This window comes from Bos indicus x Bos taurus, chromosome 24, assembly GCF_003369695.1.
Source record: "Bos indicus x Bos taurus breed Angus x Brahman F1 hybrid chromosome 24, Bos_hybrid_MaternalHap_v2.0, whole genome shotgun sequence".
NCBI lineage: Eukaryota > Metazoa > Chordata > Mammalia > Artiodactyla > Bovidae > Bos > Bos indicus x Bos taurus.
This window is the reverse complement of record NC_040099.1, coordinates 40188750-40203967: the sequence shown is the minus strand read 5'-3', so window position 1 is coordinate 40203967 and position 15218 is coordinate 40188750. Positions and strand designations below refer to the sequence as shown.

The following is a 15218-nucleotide window of genomic DNA, read 5'->3' as shown; positions in this document are numbered from 1 at the left end:
CTAGACGATATTGCCAGTTGGATTTGTGAGGCTTAATGATTAGGGGCCCCTTTTACTTTTAGGGAGCGATGGGACTGTTTTCTCACGATGAGGGCTGAGCAGAGGGCTGTGGGGCCGTCTGCTTCTAACTGCTGCTGAATCTCCTGGGCACCATAGGTCAGCCTGAGGACCAGGAGAGGAAGTGAAAGGAAGTTTTCAAGTATTTTCAGCCAGAAATTCTCCGGGACTGAGGACAGAAGAGGGGAGTGGTGGCTTTGAGGCCACACGAGGGAGACTTGCCCTGTCTTCCTGAGGTGTCTGGCCAAAGCTGGAAAACCTTGCTGGGCCTCCACGTTTTTCTTTCTCACTCACATTAGACCTTTAGGAAAACTCTTTAAGGCTCACTGGCTTTTTCTCCACTTTGGTCTTGGTCTTTGCTTTGTCACCACCATCACGACTTCCTGGCACCAGCATCCAATTCCGTCTTCTTCTCATCCCTGGTGACCTGGTAACTCTCCCTGGTTCAGGGTCTTCAAATGGTCAAGAACTTTGAATGTTCTGCAAAGAGCCCTGTCCTGTCTGCTCCCTTCCCATCTCAACGCTCAAGCCAGCTGGGCCTCCCGTTGTGTCTCACCTCCGTGCTCTGGCCCTGTAGGGTCCCAGCTTCCTGTCCCCCAGCAGCTTTCTCTCCTCCCCTAGATGTCTCCCTCTCTTTCCAGAGATCCTTCAGAGAAACCTTCCCTGACCCTACCGCTTCTCCAGATGAGGGCACCCCCCCCCCCCAGACATCCTGATCACCTTATGTCCTTCTGGGGCCCTGGCCCACCTGTCTGCCCATCAGGGCATCCAGGCCACACTGATGACCATGTCCCCCACTTCAGCGCTGTCTTCATGGCCCCTGACACAGTCCTGTTACTAATACGGAGCAGACGTTCAGTGTCTACAGAATGAGTCTCCAGTGAAAGGGTGTTAGAAGCATCCTTTGCTCTCAGCCTCCTGTGTCCTGGGGAGGGTGTTGGTGGAGAGGGGTGGGGACATCTCTGGCAGCAGCAGCTCTGCCTTCCCACCCCTTCCCAGGAGAGGGACTGTTGTTTTTCTAACAGGGAGCCGAGCTGACCCGTCCCTCTGGGCTCCATCTGGCTCTGCGCTTCTCCTCCTGGGCAGGCTGTTCTCAGGAGGAACAGGTCCTGGCCCCAGGACAAGGTTACCAAGCAGGCGGGCATGTGTCTCTTAGCCTGTGACGTCAGAGGCTGAGTGTCGGGCTGGCCTCTGCAGCCACCTTCTATGCCACCACCTCCAGCTCTGTTTTTTCCTGGATCATCCCTGACTTCCTCCAGTCTCCATGATGGATTCCCGAGACTGCTTCCATGGTCGGGAGGGAAGGAGGGACTGGTATTGACCTCCCACTCTGTTCCAACACGAACAAATGGCACTGCGTCTGGGGGAGAAAGTCCAGTGTATTTCAAAGGCTGAGATGTTCCTGGGTGAAAACCTGTGTCCCTGGGTGATGGGTGGTCAGGAGTCTGGGGACAGGAAAGGTGCTTTTTAGGTTTCTCAGGTCCTAGAAGGGTTGGTACCTGCATTTCCCATGTGGGTTTATCTCATTCTTGGGCTCAGCTGTCACCCAGGATCTCCAGGTGGGGAGAAGTAGTGAAGATCTCCACAAAGAGCATTTGGGGACCTTCCTGGCTGTGCTTTTGAGGTTGTTCCAGTTCATCTCCCACAAAACTTAGCCAGATCTTCCCAGAATGCTTGGAGAAATTAAATGCTAGAAGCATTTCTACAGAGAGATCCATGAGACAAGGGATGGAGACCAACCTAGTACTTCCAGTTTTGATTCTTCATGGGGCTCAACACGTATCCTTGGAAATAATACCCTGAGTCATCCTGAGATGGAACCAAGGGGTCGTGAACCCTGGGACTCCTTACCTGTGGGCTCTTTTAGAAAGAGCTTTCCTATTTGATGAAAAACAGAACTTCTCCTGCAGGGGTTTAATTACCCCTTTCCCATCCCCAGGTAACTGGTCCCGGTTCCCTTTTAATTATGCAATGGGCCCCCCTCTCTGCCCTTCCTTCCTTGCTCCTCAGCTTTCTCACCCTGGCTTTTCCTGTGTCTATGTGGAGAATCTGAACTTGGTTCCAGAATGAGCCAACTTTGATTTTCTGAGACAGGAAGCTTAAGAATTTTCAGAAAAGAAATCTATTTGATCTACATTTGCCACTATAAGTAGCTAGTCCCTCCTCACCTCCATAAAAAGAAAAAACAAGAAGAAAAGAAAGATGGGAAAAGACAGTGGATTCTGACCTGTTTACCCTGCACTTCTAATGACAGCAGCAGATTTAAAGAGAAGCCTCTTTTATTTCACACTTCTCATCTCATTCATGAAGTCAAGTCCTTTTGTCTGTTCATTTTGGGTACTGGTCCTAAAATGAGGCAATAACAGTATAACAGTCATTAGCATCAAATAGAAACGATATTTTAAGATCACTGTCCATTAGAGATTTACCTAAAATGTGAATCCTGTGGATCCTACACACCAAGTAAAGGTCCAAGACCCAAACTCCTCTCGTTCTGCCGAGTGTTTGATGCTGTTTTACGTCATTATCAACTGACAAGCTACTTCAGGATACATACGCTGTAAAACCAGAAGGGAATCATAGCTACATTAGTAATTAGCCTTCTGGTAAATAATTGTTTCTTTATTCTTAAGTAATAAATATTAGCTCAAATGATCACTCTGAATTTTATTTTCCTATAATATCCAAAGAAATACACTTTTACAAAGCACAGATTCACCAGTTTTATAAGAATAGTTGAGAAATTGTCATAGTCACTCAGTTGCTCAGTCGTGGCCGACTCTTTTGTAACTCCATGGACTACAGCCTGCCAGGCTCCTCTGTCCTTGGGATTCTCCGGGCAAGAATACTGGAGTGGGTTGCCATTTCCTTCTCGGGGAATCTTCCCAACCCAAAGATGGAACCTGTGTGTCCTGCATTGGCCAGTGGATTCTTTGCCACCGTGCCACCAGGGAAGTCCCAAATGAACAGTATGATTTATCAAATAGACTGAACTATCTCTTTTCTAAAATGTAATTTGACTACAAAACGAAATCTCTTTTGGGCTTCACAGGTGGTTCAGTGGTTAAGAATGCACATGGCAATGAAGACCCAGTGCAGCCAAAAATAAATAAAATGAATGAAAATTTACAAAACAAACAAACAAAAAACTTAAAAAAAAATCTAAATCTCTCTTGCCTATGAAAAGGTCGTTCCCACTGGGTAAGAGAAAGCAATCCTCCATCCACTGTTTCACTATGGCCTGGGAGGCAGATACGTGCTTGTGGGCAGAATTTCCAGCCGGGGTCCCGTGTGGCATCTGGGCCCCTGCAGTTACACAGCTGAGCTTTCCCGGGAGCAGAGACGCTTGGCCTCCCCAGCACATGTGAGGCTGAGCCCTGATGCTGGAGAATTAGGCTCCGTGTATTGTTCTTATCTCTGCGCCTGAGGTGGATTTAATACATTAAAGATTGAGGCCCACATGAAAGTTCCTGTCTGGATTCCTGTGTCGAAAGCGGTATTGGGTGTGCGTGTACTTTATTTATGTGGCACTGTTGATGTGCATTCCAGCGATCATTAACAAAGGCCACTCGGTGGAAAACCCTGATGAAAGTGGATTTGAAAGTGGCTGTATCAGCTACAGGTTTTGGCAAGACCTCAGTGACGCTGAATGTAGTGAAAGCCCTGTGTCATCAATTTGTGTTCAGCCAACCTTATATGGAGAGACAAGGCAGTTCAGTCAACCATGCTAAAGAGCGGCAACAGAAATGTCATGGATTTCATTTGGGCAAAGGTTCTATATATTAACAAAGAAGCCTCACTTTTTTTTATATTAGGTGCTAAGACCTGTTTGTCAGCACACAACGGGTGAATTAGACAAGCTTGTGTTCATTTGCTTAGGGCTGCTATAGCCCATACGGAAGACCTGGGGGTTTAAACAGCAGAAATGTGTTAGCAGAGTTCTGGGAACTGGGAGTTCAAGATCAAGGTGCTGGCAGAGTCAGTTCCGTCTGAGACCTCCACTCTAGGCTTGCAGATGGCCATCTTTTCACTGTGTCCTCACAGGGTTGACCCTCCATGTGTGTGTATGGGTCCTAATCTTCTCTTCCTAAAAGCACACCAGTCAGACAGGCTTATGACCTCCCTTGGCCTTGATTAACTCTTTAACCTCTATCCGGATACAGTCCCATTCTGAGGTACTAGGGGTTAGGACTTCAGCATTTGGATTTTGGGGAGACGTTTCTGCCAGTAACGTGATTTAACATATTGCATCTAGATGCTTCATAGCCCCCTCTTCCACTTTTGCGGATTTACATCTCATAATCCCTTAGCTTTGGTTTGTTTCCCAGTCTCCAGCTGGGGAACTACTCAGAGATTGTGAGAACAACGCCCAGCGTCATATCTGAAGGCCTTGATCAAGATACTTAAATGATTTGTCCTAAAGTTTGCCCAGTATGTTTGCTCTTCCACTGGATATCATTCTGTGACACGTGACTGACCTCTGTCTAAAAGCCAACAAGGGTCTGATGAAAGCACAAGAACATGATATTGAAACAATTGCTGCTGGTTGAGGTCAGAGATTTGGAACACTGGGTTGGTGTTCACTTGTTGCTCAGCTCAGGGTTTCATTCTTTTCCCTTGCAACCTGCAGAAGCATGGTTTACATTTTAGTACCTGTGAGATGCTGGGAAGATTACTTAATCTTTCTATGCCTCAGTTTCCTCATCTGTAAAGTAGCGGGAGTAACAGTACATATTTCATGAGAAGAATATAGTTAGAAAGGTTTGAAGTGCTAGTAGTTCTAATAAAGCACTTAACTTGTTCTCAGCCACAGCAAGTGCTGTGGCTCCGCAGGTAAAGAACCTGCCTGCAATGCAGGAGACACAGGAGACTCGGGTTTGATTCCTGGGTCAGGAAAATCCCCTGAAGAAGAAATGGCAACCTGCTGCAGTATTCTTCCCTGGAGAATTTCATGGACAGAGGAGCCTGACAGGCTGTATAGTCCATGGGTCTCAAAGAGTCGGGCACAACTAAGCAACCGAGCAAACAAAATATAGTAAATCAAAAAGCATATAAATGATAGAATATATGAATTACAAAATTGGGGAAATATTAAAAAAAAAACTCCCCCAAAGAAAAAGCCATGTAATTATGTTCATAGGAGAATTTTCTTGAGATGTTTATGCTCCAGCAGAATAGTGTTTGCCTTATTTTAATTACTGTAAGTGATTTAAATTGATGAAGATGGTTCTAGATTTTTAAACACGGACATTCAGTTCTGGATACAAGCAGTTCTTGATTTTCCTCATTACTGAAATCCAATAACATTATTTTGCTTTTAATATGCTTTAGAAACAGGGGGTGTGCTTTATTGGGGGGAGTTTCTTGTAGGTGAACAAAGTTATTATAATGAGATAGAACTGTCCTTCCCAGGGAATAGTTCAGTAGATGAAAGTAAAATATTTTGGTTTATGGTGGGTTAATTTTGAGGAATTGTGTTCCTGGAATTGGTGAGGGCTAAGATGGGGAGAGGCTTAAGACAAAAAACAGAAAACCAACAAGCCCAGAGGTCATATGTAGTTGGACTCATCCAGTACGTAGCCTTTTCAGACTGGCTTCTTGCACTTAGCAATATTCATTTAAGGTTCCTCTATGTCTTTTGGGGGCATTAGAGGTCAATTTTTAAAATTATTAGTACTGAATAATATTCTGTTGTATGGACATCACACCTCCTTTATCCATTCACCTGTGGAAGTTTTCAAGTCCTTTGGGTAAATACCAAGGAGCATGATTGTTAGATTGTATGGTTCAGTACAGTTCAGTTGCTCAGTCATGTCCGACTCTTTGTGACCCCATGAATCGCAGCATGCCAGGCCTCCCTGTCCAAAACCAACTCCCGGAGTTCACCCAGACTCATGTGCATCTAGTCGGTGATGCCATCCAGCCATCTCATCCTGTGTCGTCCGTTCTCCTCCTGCCCCCAATCCTTCCCAGCATCAAGGTCTTTTCCAATGAGTCAATTCTTCCCATGAGGTTGCCAAAGTATTGGAGTTTCAGCCTCAACATCAGTCCTTCCAATGAACACCCAGGACTGGTCTCCTTTAGGATGGACTGGTTGGATCTCTTTGCAGTCCAAGGGACTCTCAAGAGTCTTCTCCAACACCACAGTTCAAAAGCATCAATTCTTCGGCACTCAGCTTTCTTCACAGTCCAACTCTCACATCCATACATGACCACTGGAAAAACCATAGCCTTGACTAGATGGACCTTTGTTGGCAAAGTAATGTCTCTGCTTTTGAATATGCTATCTAGGTTGGTCATAACTTTCCTTCCAAGGAGTAAGCGTCTTCTAATTTCATGGCTGCAATCACCATCTGCAGTGATTTTGGAGCCCCCAAAAATAAAGTCTGACACTGTTTCCACTGTTTCCCCATCTATTTCTCATGAAGTGATGGGACCAGATGCCATGATCTTCGTTTTCTGAATGTTGAGCTTTAAGCCAACTTTTTCACTCTCCTTTTTCACTTTCATCAAGAGGCTTTTGAGTTCCTCTTCACTTTCTGCCATAAGGGTGGTGTCATCTGCATATCTGAGGTTACTGATATTTCTCCCAGCAATCTTGATTCCAGCTTGTGCTTCTTCCAGCCCAGCGTTTCTCATGATGTGCTCTGCATGTAAGTTAAATAAGCAGGGTGACAATATACAGCCTTGATGTACTCCTTTTCCTATTTGGAACCTGTCTGTTGTTCTATGTCCAGTTCTAACTGTTGCTTCCTGATCTGCATATAGGTTTCTCAAGAGGCAGATCAGGTGGTCTGGTATTCCCATCTCTTTCAGAATTTTCCACAGTTTATTGTGATCCACACAGTCAAAGGCTTTGGCATAATGAATAAAGCAGAAATGGATGTTTTTCTGGAACTCTCTTGCTTTTTTTGATGATCCAGCGGATGTTGGCAATTTGATCTCTGGTTCCTCTGCCTTTTCTAAAACCAGCTTGAACACTGGAAGTTCACGGTTCATGTATTGCTGAAGCCTGGCTTGGAGAATTTTGAGCATATGATGTGTGTATGTATGAAAACAGGCACTTATTAACATTATTGGGAGAATTTACTAGCATGTGAGATGAGTACAATTGTGCGGTAGTTTGAGCATTCTTTGGCATTGCCTTTCTTTGGGATTGGAATGAAAACTGACCTTTTCCAGTCCCGTGGCCACTGCTGAGTTTTCCAAATTTGCTGGCATATTGAGTGCAGCATTTTCACAGCATCGTCTTTCAGGATTTGAAATAGCTCAACTGGAATTCCATCACCTCTACTATCTTTGTTTGTAGTGATGCTGTCTAAGGCCCACTTGACTTCACATTCCGGGATGTGAATGATCACTCTAGGTGAGTGATCACACCATTGTATGGTTAGATCATATTTAATTTCGTAAGAAATCACCAAACTATCTTCTGAAGTAGCTGCAGCATTTTGCATTTCCACTAGCTCTGAATGAGAGTTCCTGTCACTCCACAACCTCACCAGCATTCCATGCTGTTAGTGGTCTGGATTTTAACCATTATGATAGGTGTGTAGTAAGTTAACTTTTTTTCTCATGTTCAGATGTGTTATCTCCAAATCAATGTATGAGAAATACATTTAACACTAGTATTAGTGAAATATATTGCAACTACGACCATTAAGAATCCTGCTGGAAAAAGACATTGAAAACAAGAAAACAGGCACTTATTAACATTATTGGGACTTCCCTCGTGGTCCAGTGGTTGACTTCATGCTGCCATGCAAGGGGCACAGGTTCCACGTCTGATGGGGGAACTAGATCCCACAAGGTACACAGCACACTCAAAACATATTTTAAAAAGTACACTGCTAATAACAGTAATACAGATTCATTTGTGAACAGTTTGAGTATATTTTGAAAGCAAATGCCTCCAGCAAAACATTTACAAGATACATCTCTGATGAACACTTATGAGCAGTTATCTTCAAAAGCAGTAAAAGACACTGGAAGTCGTCATATGGCAGTGCTCTCAAGAGGCACTTTGGTTTCCGAGCACTTGTTGCTGATTATTGATTGAGACTTTTCAATGGCTTTGTTCCAGGTCTTCCAGGTCGCTTATGTCATCATCAAGGCAGCTAATGCCCCTCGACCTGGAAACTGGATCTTGGAACGTTCTGTGGATGGTGTCAAGTTCAGCCCCTGGCAGTACTATGCGGTCAGTGACACGGAATGTTTGACGCATTACAACATCACTCCGAGACGGGGGCCGCCCACCTACAGGGCGGATGACGAAGTCATCTGCACCTCCTATTACTCCAGACTGGTGCCGCTTGAGCACGGAGAGGTAAGGCGCCCCCTACCGGCTGGGAGGTCTGTTTTTCCCCACCTCCAATGACAACACAGCTGTCGTAGGAGCCAAAGCGGAGGACTCAAAATAAATCTCTCCTGGTGCAGATCACAGAGATCTTTAGCTATTGATATTCTGGAGCTGAGGTATCATTGCCTGCTGTCTACTGATGCTTCATGTTGCCCCCGACACATGTTATTTATTGACTTCTTCCCTTCAAGGTTCCTCAACTTCACTCTGCTGTGATTTAATAATTCATCACGTCCTCCCTGGAGGATCCTTCCCATGACACCAGTGCAACAACATTTGTTGATAGAACTCCCAGTTTTCTCCAGGAAGTTCTCACTATCCCTGGGGGTGTTGTGGGTTGGATATGGTTGATGAAGTGTTCCAGTTCCGTGCTCTACATGCCCAGACTGCACACACATCATTAAATCAGAGTGTGATCAAAACCTAGCCGTGCCTTGGTAGAATGCCTTAATGAGCTAAAACCACAAAAACCCTCCAAAAAAAGTGCTTTTTCACACAGGAACTCTGCAGCAGGCCCTGCATTGTTTCAAGAGCAGAGATGAGTTGAGAGAGTGGGAGTTACAAAGCTCCCAGGCACCTTTTCCCATCTCCTCAGTCTGTCCTTCACATTTAGACTCTGGTTCACAGATGCCTGCACATCCATGTTAAAATGCTCTCATCACACCAGGAGAAGTGTTCTTGTTTAAAGGTTTCCTACAATCCCTGAGACAGTAGAATGAATGACTTTAATAAACTGAACTTGGGTTGTGATCATTGCTGTTCACAAGTGTCAATGAACATTAGATTCCTATAAGAACCTAGTTATTTGTTTTGATTTTAGATAATATCTGTAAAGATTATGTCCTGAATTTGAACCATCAGAGTTACATTTTTTTGGAATGCTTAAAATGGATATTTCTTTATTTTAATGTTTTATCTTTAGATTCACACATCATTAATCAATGGCAGACCAAGCTCTGACGATCTTTCACCCAAGTTGCTGGATTTCACTTCTGCACGATACATCCGCCTGCGTTTACAGCGCATCCGAACCCTCAACGCCGATCTTATGACCCTCAGCCACCGGGACCCTAAAGACCTGGACCCTATTGTCACCAGACGAGTAAGTCAGGCCGGGCTCCTGACCTATGGAAAAACTTTATGTCATTTAAGGGAAATAGACATTTCTTCCCTGGTTGGCCTTTTTTCTTATTTTTGTTGACAACATTAAATGCCAACTTTAAATGAGGTAGAAGTTCTGATGTCCTCAGGCCCCCTTGTCTCCACTCATCCGATGACATCGTCTTGCAGGGGATGTAGTGGCCATTTCTTCATTCTGATCTGGCTCCACGACTGACCAAGCAAGTGAGAGTTGTTGGGGTTTTTTTTTTTTTCCACTTAAAAGTTTAAACTTTGAGATATATGTATAGTAAATGTACAAGGTTCGTAGGGACAGACGTTTTCAAACCCCTTGGATAAAGTAGGAATGGGACAACCAAGTTACAGGATAGCTGTATGTTTAATTTTGGGGAATTTACTGAGACATCAAAAGCAGCTATGCCATTCTGCAGCAGTGTGTGAGGGCTCCGGGTACACCACACATGTCCACACTGGGGTGTCGGTCACTGTCACCTCAGCAGTGCTGAAGTGCATGGAGGATTGTCTCCTTGGGTATTTGTATCTCCTTGAGAATTATGTTGAGTTTGTGCTTATTTGTATCTGATCACATTTTTATCCATCTTTAAATTGGGTTAGCTGTATTTTTATTCCTGAGTTATAAATATCTTTACATATCTTGTGTACAAATCCTTTGTCAGATGTGTCTCTACTGAAAATCCATTCTCCGTCCTCTGTCTCTTGCTTATCCACTTTCTTAACTATGACTTTTGATGAGTAGAAGTTTTAATTTTGATAAAATGCAATTTATCATTTTTTCCTCAGAATTAATCTTTCTATTCCTCTCTGAAAAATACTTGTTTACCCCAACTTTACAAAAATATTTTCTGATGCTTTTTTGTAATAGTTTTATAGTTTTAGTTTTCACCCCTATTATCCATTCTTGTTCATTTTTTATTTGGTGTAAGGTAGAAGTTACATGGATTTATTCTCCATGTGCACATACAATTGTTCCACACGACTTGTTGAAAATATATACATTCTTTTTTTCTTTAAAGTATTTTGTGGCCTGTTGAAAATTACTTGACCTTATTACTGTGGCTGCATTTCTGGACACTGTACTGTTCTGATGATCTGTTTGTCTATCTTTATGCCAATAAGGGTCTTTCTGCATTACTGTAGAAGTCTTGACGTCAGGTATTGTAACAGTCCACTTCAGTTCTTTTCCAGGATTGGTTAGGCTGTTCCAAGTTCATTGCGTTTCCTTATGAGTTTTAGAATCAGTTTGTACATTTCTGCTGAAAGAAAGAAAGAAAGCAAGCCTGCTGAGACCTTCGCTGGGAGTCCATTGATTCCATAGATCAAATAGATCAATTTAGGAGGAATTTTGGAAGACATTTTGGTAGTATTGGATCATCCAGTTCACAAAGGTGCTATACGTCTCCACTTATGTCTGACTTCTTTCACCCCTCTTGGCATTGATCTGTTTATCGTCCATCTTTTGTTCAGTTTATTTTTAAGTATTTCATGTTTTTGAATGTTAGTGTTAATGGCTTGCTTTCTAAAATTTGTTATCCATTTGTTCATTCTAGTATATAGAAGTGTAATTCATTTTTGTTCATCCCGATTTACAAATTCTTGTAGCTTTTGATAGATTTTCTATGTACACAATCATTTTATCTACAAATAAAGACAGTTCAGTCTTACTGTGCCCTCTATTTGCCTTTGACACCCTTTTTCTTGCATTATTGAACTGTACGGGTGACTAAAATGTTGACTAGAAATGGTGAGAGCCGATTTTAGGAGGAAAGTGCTTAACTTTCCACAGTTAGATCCAGGTTTTCCATAGACACACCTTTATTAGACTAAAGAAGCTTGCTTCTGCTTCTGGTTTGCTGAGTTTTTTGAATGATGGTGTTGCCTTCTTTAAAATGCTTTTCCTGCATCTAATGAAAGGATCTTAGTTTTTCTCCTTTATTCTGTTAAAATGGTGATTCACATTTATTGATTTTTACATGTTAAATTAACTCTGCACTCCTGGGATAAGGCCTACTTGGTCATGAGTTATCCTTTTTATATAGTGAAAAAGTGAAAGTCGCTCAGTCATGTATGACTCTTTGCAACTCCATGGACTTCTCTAGTCCATGGAATTCTCTAGGCCAGAATACTGGAGTGGGTAGTTTATATAGGGCTGTATTCAAATTAGGAATATTTTTAGAGTTTTCAGTAGCCTAGGTTTCGAATATGACTGCCTCAGTTTATGATGGAGCCAAGTTGGGAAATTCTTTTTCAACTCCTTTGGTTTCTGTTGATGAGCTAATTTGAACATTATTTACTTTAATTGAACATAAATATTTTATTTATATTTATTTGTGCATGAAATATGATTTAAAAGGTATATGTGTGTTTTTGATTACCAATAGCAACTGAGGTATTTGTGTGGATGTCATTTTCTTTGCACTGAAATAGAAGAGGTTTTAATTTTTTTTAAACTTTCTTTTTCCTTAGTATTATTATTCAATAAAAGACATTTCTGTTGGAGGAATGTGTATCTGTTATGGCCATGCTAGTAGCTGCCCATGGGATGAAGGTACAAAGGTGAGTAGTAGTATCTCACATTTTACTAAAACTTCAGAAGTTGTAGCTATAATGTTGGCATTGCACTTTTTATTTAAGGCAAGTGTTGAAAGTTTTAAAATCATGCCACAAAAAAAGAACTTTTCAGATAATTTAACTGGTTTAATTTTTTAAAGACAGTTTAATTTTGCTTTGGTTGAAGAATACGTTTTAATTAAATCTTTCTAGGAATTATTTTTGTTGCAAAACAAGATATAACATAATATTTGCCATTTTAACCTTTAACTGTAAAATAGTGTCCAATCCAGTGGCCTTTTGAATTTTAAAGCTCTTTTCTGTAAGATAGTAAGTGAAAATCATGTGCAGTTAGAAATTATGCTTATGTTTTTAAGAGTCCCTTCCTCTTTCCTTTCTGTGGTGCTAAATCAAGATAAAACAAAGTTTTCCTGTTTTAGCATCATATTAAATGAAGAAGAGGACATTCTCCTTTCTTCTTCTCTTAAATAACTTACATGGAATTACTTTTTATTTTTTCCAAATCTTTGTTATAATTTAACTCCTGAATAGGATTATTCTCTTATTAATGCTGAAAAATACAGAGATGAATATCAAGAAAGTTATTCAGGAACTTCTCTGGTGGTCCAGTGGGTAAGAGTCTGTGCTCCCAGAGTAGGGGGCCCAGGTTTGATCCCCGGTCAGGGAACTAGATACCGAATTCTACAACTAAGAACTGATGCAGCCAAAATAAATTTTTTTTTTTTAAAAGGAAGTTGCTCATAGGAGCTTCTAAACCTTTCAAGTCAACATATCTCTTTTGAAAAGTTTTTGTTAGTTAACCCATGTTAGTTTGTTTTATTTCTTCTCAATTCTGCATGTAACCAGGTTCTATGTTTATTTTTATCTTTAAAAATGAAATACCAATTTCCTTATATGTCACCATATATCCTCAACTGCAAACCCTTGCTATGTATTTAACTGTGATGAATTTTTCTTGAAATTAACTTAAGAAAAGCATGCAGGTCAATTTTCAGATGCAGTTTTATGTTCCTTATCGTCTAGAAATTCCAGTGTCAGTGTGAACATAACACGTGTGGGGACAGATGCAATCGATGCTGCCCTGGGTACCACCAGCAGCCTTGGAGACCCGGCACTGTTTCTTCCGGGAACACGTGTGAAGGTGAGGCCGCTCAGAGGTGCAGGGATGTGGAGTCTTCCCCCTTCGTCTGCTTCAGTTCCCAGTGACTTCATATTTATAGTGTGTAATGGTTTGGAAAAGACCCTGCTGCTGGGAAAAATTGAGGGCAGGAGGAGAAGAGGGTGACAGAGGATGAGATAGTTGAATTGTATCACCGACTCAATGGACATGAACAAACCCAGGGAGATGGTGAAGGACAGGGCAGCCTGACATGTTGCAGTCTGGAGGGCTGTGAAGAGTCAGACACGACTTAGCAACTGAACAACAATAAAATGGTTTTCTTAGATACTCAAGTAACTCCCAAAGCTGCAGACTACTGTCATAAGATGTGAAGGATTGAGACCTGATATATCATTATAATTTACTGTTTATTTTATTTCCCTTACCATGTATTCATTTATTCTGTATTAATTTGGATTTAGATTTTAAATAGTATATTCACAAGGTTCCAATATCTACAATATATTAAAGCATATTTATATATTTCTATCTCTACCCTTCTCTCTTTGTATTATTTCCTAGTAGGTTCTTCCTGAAATGTTTGTGCAAGTAAAGCATGTTAACACCGTACACAATTTGTGCATAGAATCTAATGTAATGTGCATGTCGATCTGTGCATTGCTTTTATATTTAACAATATATCTTAAAGAAAATCTTTCCATATTAGGGGTATGAAATGCTGCTTTAAAAATAGTTGCACTGGGGAATTTCCCTGCTGGCCCAGTGGCAAAGACTCTGCATTCCCAATTCAGGGGACTCAGGTTCGATCCCTGGTCAGGGAAATAGATCCCACATGCTGCAACGAAGACCTGGTGCAGCCAAATTAATTAATTAATTTTAAAAAATAGTTGCATTGAACTCCATTATATAGATGTACATTCAAAACATATACCTACCTATAGTATTTTGTTTGTTATCAGAGACGGTTAGATAGCATCACCCACTCAATGGACAATTTGAGCAAACCCCAGGAGATAGTGAAGGACAGAGGAACCTGGCATGCTGCAGTCCATGGGGGTCACAATGAGTCACACACAACTTGGCGACTGAACAACAACAGCAAGTCTTCTGTTAACACAGGCAGTGGTACAGTGGTTCACCTTCGTCACTGACAAGTGAGCAGGTGCTTCTGCAGAATGTGATCCCAGGAAAGAGGTTGATGGATCCAGTGGGTGTGCAAACTCATAATTCAGATAGCTATTCCCCAACGCCTCCAGAAGGTGGCCCATGTCCTACAAAATGACTTACTCTATAGTTTTAATTTATAGCCAGGCTTGCCTGGTAGCTCAGCTGGTAAAAAATCCACCTGCAATGCAAGAGACCCTGGTTTAATTCCTGGGTCGGGAAGATTCACTGGAGAAGGGACAGGCTACTCACTCCAGTATTCTTGGGCTTCCCTGGTGGCTCAGCTGGTAAAGAATCCACCTGCAATGCAGGAGACCTGGGTTCGATCCCTGGGTTGGGAAGATCCCCTGGAGAAGGGAAAGGCTACCCATTCCAGTATTCTGGCCTGGAGAATTCCATGGACTGTATAATCCATAGGGTCGCAAAGAGTCAAACACAACTGAGCAACTTTCACTTTCTGCAAAACTTATTTAGGGAAGGAACGCTTGTGTTATCTAGACCACGACGTCTATATTAACTGAGATGTGAAAATATTCTCCTAGAATGCAATTGCCACAATAAAGCCAAAGACTGTTACTATGATGAAGACGTGGCCAATCAGAGGAGAAGCCTGAATATTGCTGGACAGTTCAGAGGAGGAGGGGTTTGCATTGGCTGCCTGCAGAACACCATGGGTGTCAACTGTGAAACCTGTGTGGATGGATATTACAGACCCCACGGGGTAAGAGTGCGGATGGATATTACAGACCCCACGGGGTGAGAGTGCGGATGGGTATTACAGACCCCACGGGGTGAGAGTGCGGATGGGTA

The 15218-nt window shown here is 42.2% G+C and overlaps 1 protein-coding gene across 3 annotated transcripts in view; it reads left to right on the top strand.

Annotated features, from left to right (window-relative positions):
* The window catches only part of LAMA1 (laminin subunit alpha 1), a 125691-nt gene that overhangs the window by 34308 nt on the left and 76165 nt on the right, over positions 1 to 15218 (top strand). For all 3 annotated transcript variants that reach the window (XM_027526332.1, XM_027526331.1, XM_027526330.1), the window contains exons 4-8: positions 8141 to 8383; positions 9339 to 9518; positions 12020 to 12109; positions 13148 to 13265; positions 14951 to 15129. In XM_027526332.1, the coding sequence (XP_027382133.1) occupies positions 8141 to 8383; positions 9339 to 9518; positions 12020 to 12109; positions 13148 to 13265; positions 14951 to 15129 (810 nt within the window). The remainder of the gene's footprint in view (positions 1 to 8140; positions 8384 to 9338; positions 9519 to 12019; positions 12110 to 13147; positions 13266 to 14950; positions 15130 to 15218) is intronic.